Below are 3,599 nucleotides of genomic sequence, written 5' to 3'. Positions count from 1 at the left end.
GTCTGCAGCTGACATCGCGCTCCTGCCTTCCCCCAAACCTGACCCTGCCCTTGGGTCATGGCTTCCCTATCCACTCTGCCCGCCGCCCAGGAAATGTGCACCCTGTCTGATCTCTCCCACCAGACTATGAGTGAGTTCCCGGAGGGTCTGCCAGATGCCAGATTCATGTGTCCCTCCACCCTCCCAGTATTTCACCCAGACCTGTCCACACCGCGGGTAGGAGAACCAGGTAGAAGGCTGCACATGGTCCGGTCCAGGGTGACAAAGAGCCTCCCGGGGCTGGGAATGGGAAGGGGGACATGGATAGAGGGGTGCTCAGAAGTGTTCCCGGATGGGTGGGCCATGAGGATCAAGGGGAATGAGAGACTGGAGAACATACCCAGCTCCTGGGCTTGGCAATCTGCTGGAGGGGAATCCTGGAGGAACAGGGAACAGGGACAGGTTTGCTTTACACACGTTTGTGGCTGAATGATCGAACACGGGGCTGCTGAGCAGGCAGATGTCTCATCACGGAGCCAAAGAAGACCTGAGCCCAAGATGGAGATGGGGGTCGTCATGCATCCGACCCCAGGGACACGCGTGAGATTCCCCGGGGAGGCCGAACAGCAGGTCCCCGGGGGGTCCTGGCATGGAAGGGGCGGCTGGGAGACCGAGGGAGTGGTCAGGGCATGAGAGAGTGGTGTACCGCAAACCAGAGGAGAACCATCGCAGGGAGCAAGAGCAGCCGCCGAGTCAGAAGCTGTCAGAGAGCTGAGAGCTGAAGCATCTCCATGCCCACTGCCCAGCTCACTGCCCCTCCCCACTCCCTGCCCAGGGAGCAGCCTTGTCAGCTGGACGGTGGAGGGGGCGGGGGGCTTGGCCTGGGGAGGGCCCAAAGGGCTCCTGTTTACCTGTTCACATCTGAGACCCCATTCATCCTGGTGTCCCTTGGCCGCAGCGCTAGAGGTGGTCCTGAATGACACAAGCACCACCCCCCTCACCAGTCAGACCTCTGCCCCTCATTCCTTCTGCTCACCTCTGTTTCTACCACCTCCTTTGTTTTTCTCTATATCAATTGAAAACAAATTTCCAGGGAGAGAGATCGAAAGGGACATTTGGCCTTTGAGCTGGAAGTCCAAAGAGGACCTGGGCTGGCGGTGCCTGAGGCTCGGAACCTCAGGGTGGATGGGAGTGGAGCGGGTATTAGATCATCAAGAAACACCAGGGAGAATGTTCTTTTATTCTCCAGACCGTGGTGCAGCTTTAAGGGCTGTTTTGCAAAGCTTAAGGAAGGCCCAGGTCGGGCTCAGCAACAGAAGAGGAGGCGGCCACCACGCCACCGCCTCTTCCTGGGAGACGCAGCTCTGTCCCTGGCATTTGCAAAAGCAAGGCTTCGGCTCCCCCTCTCTCCTCTGGCCTGGCCAGGCCCCAGAGGCCACCTAGGCAGGCTCCTGGCTCCGCACGCCCCGTGCCTAGTGCCCCCCCGGCCGAGTCTCGATAGCCACCGTGAGCCTCAGGGAGCCGCAGGTCGACTTCAAGTCCCAGTGCTGGCTGGTGTTGTACGTCAGTCCCGGGGGGCCCGACCCCGGCCTGGGAGACAGCTGCACGTTCAGCCAGCGACACTGGGCCTCGTCACAGGCGAGCACCACGGTGCCCTCGGGGTTGCTGTAGGTGCAGTGGCTCCAGACCGCCCTCTCCTCCGCGGCCAGATCCCAGGCGTCCCCGGGCTCCCTGTCCTCCAGCCCTGGGGCCTGGAAGCCCAGGCGGTCCCGGGTGACGGGACACACCAGCTGCTCCTCCTTTAAGGCGGGCAGCAGCTGGCCCTTCAGGTAGGCGGGGCCGGCGCAGTAGGTCTGCATGTTGAAGAGCCGGTCGCTGTACTGGTACAGCCAGCTGAAGAGATAGGCCAGGTGGCAGTCGCACTGCCAGGGGTTGCCGTGCAGGGCCAGGTTGAACAGGTTGTAGTTGGTGTCGAAGATGCCCTCGGGGAGCGTGGTCAGGAGGTTCCGGGAGAGGCTGAGCAGCTCCAGCTTGGACAGGTTCTGGAAGAGGGCGGGGTGCAAGGCGGTCAGGTTGTTGCTGCCCAAGTAGAGCTTGACCAGCCCCTCCAGGTCTCGGAAGACGCCGGCCGGCAGGTGGGTGAGGGCGTTGTGCGAGAGCGTCAGCGAACTGAGGCTCGACAGGTTGGCAAAGGCGCCCTCGCTGACCGCCTCCAGCTGGTTGTAGGACAGAGACAGGCCGAGCAGGCCCGGGGTAGCGGCGAAGAGGCCGGCGGGCAGCCCCCGCAGCGAGTTTCCCTGCAGGTTCAGGAAGGTCAGGTTGCCCAGGGAGGAGAAGACGGACAGGGGCAGGTGGCTGATGGCGTTGCGCTGCAGCCACAGCTTCTCCAGCCGGACGAGCCCTGAGAACAGTCCGGGGGGCAGCTCCGAGATCGAGTTGCCGTCCAGGAAGAGCTCCCGCAGGCCGCCCAGCTTGCCGAACACGCCGTGGGGCAGGCCGGAGAGCGCGTTGTTGCTTAGCCGCAGGGTCTGCAGGCTGCCCAGGGGGTCGAACAGCTCCTCGGGCAACCGGGCCAGCAGGTTCTGAGCAAGGTTGAGGGTCTTCAGACTCCTCAGAGGCCGGAAGAGCCTCCCAGGCAGGCTCTGGAGCTGGTTGCCCTGCAGCTGGAGAGACTCCAGGGCGTCCATCTGGTGGAAGAGGCTGTCGGGCAGCGCCTCCAGCTTGTTGAAGTTGAGGGTGAACTTGCCCAGCGAGGTCAGGTTGGAGAAGGTGTCGCTGCTGAGGTTGGAAAAGGCGCCGCCAGTGATCTCCAGGTCCTCCAGCCTGGGCAGCCCCCCGAAGGCGTCGGGCCCGAAGTGCTGCAGCTGCGTGTTAAGGAAGACCACCTTGGTCAGGTTGGGGCTGCCGCTGAAGGCCCTGGCGCCCACCGTGCTGAGCGACGTCTCTACGAAGACGATGTCGGTGGCATGTGGCGGGATGTCCTGCGGGATGGCGGCCAGCCCCTCATCGGAGCAGAAGACCTCCCGGATGAAGCAGTCGCAGCCCACAGGGCAGGGCCGGCAGGGCTGGGCCAGGAGCAGGAGGCAGGCCCAGCGCAGCCAGGCCCCGGGCAGCATCTCCTGATGCCAGCAGGAAGAGAGAACAGAGGTGACGCCTTTATCAAGGGCAGTGCAGCACAGCGGCCAGCGCCCGGCAGGGGGGGGGGGCAGCCAGGAGACAGGGATTAACTCCACCAGGGCGGCCACCCATTGGGACAGTGTGTGTTTATAGTGGTCGTTTTCATACTGCCTCACGGCAGCCTTGCAAGGTCCGTGGGACCTGGGTTTGGCCCTCCTGACAGGGTGTCACGGGGCCTGTCCACAGCCAGCCAGCAGGTTAGTGGCAGGACCAAGACCCAGGTCTCCTGGACTTCCCATGTACTTTCCAGGTGGGGAGAAAGGATGGAAGTGAGTTAAAAGGCATGGAAGAGAGGGGAAGGAGGAGACTGTGGGTATCATGGAATTTTTAAGGTAATGTGTAAAATCTGGGCAGGTGATTAGTGTGCTGGGAATTTTTAACCCATAACTCTCCCTGGGTTTCCAAATCTCAGCCCCTTGCAGAGCTAAGGATGAGGAGACTTT

At 62.5% G+C, this 3,599-nt stretch overlaps 1 protein-coding gene across 1 annotated transcript; it reads right to left on the bottom strand.

The window, feature by feature from the left end:
• Positions 1-1,451: 1,451 nt before the first annotated feature.
• CPN2 (carboxypeptidase N subunit 2) lies at positions 1,452-3,095 on the bottom strand. Its single transcript, XM_040621732.1, has one exon. The coding sequence runs from the start codon at positions 3,093-3,095 to the stop codon at positions 1,452-1,454; it is 1,644 nt and encodes a 547-aa protein (XP_040477666.1).
• Positions 3,096-3,599: the final 504 nt, after the last annotated feature.

This window comes from Ursus maritimus, unplaced genomic scaffold (assembly GCF_017311325.1).
Source record: "Ursus maritimus isolate PB19 unplaced genomic scaffold, ASM1731132v1 scaffold_4, whole genome shotgun sequence".
NCBI lineage: Eukaryota > Metazoa > Chordata > Mammalia > Carnivora > Ursidae > Ursus > Ursus maritimus.
This window is presented reverse-complemented; position numbering and strand designations above follow the sequence as displayed.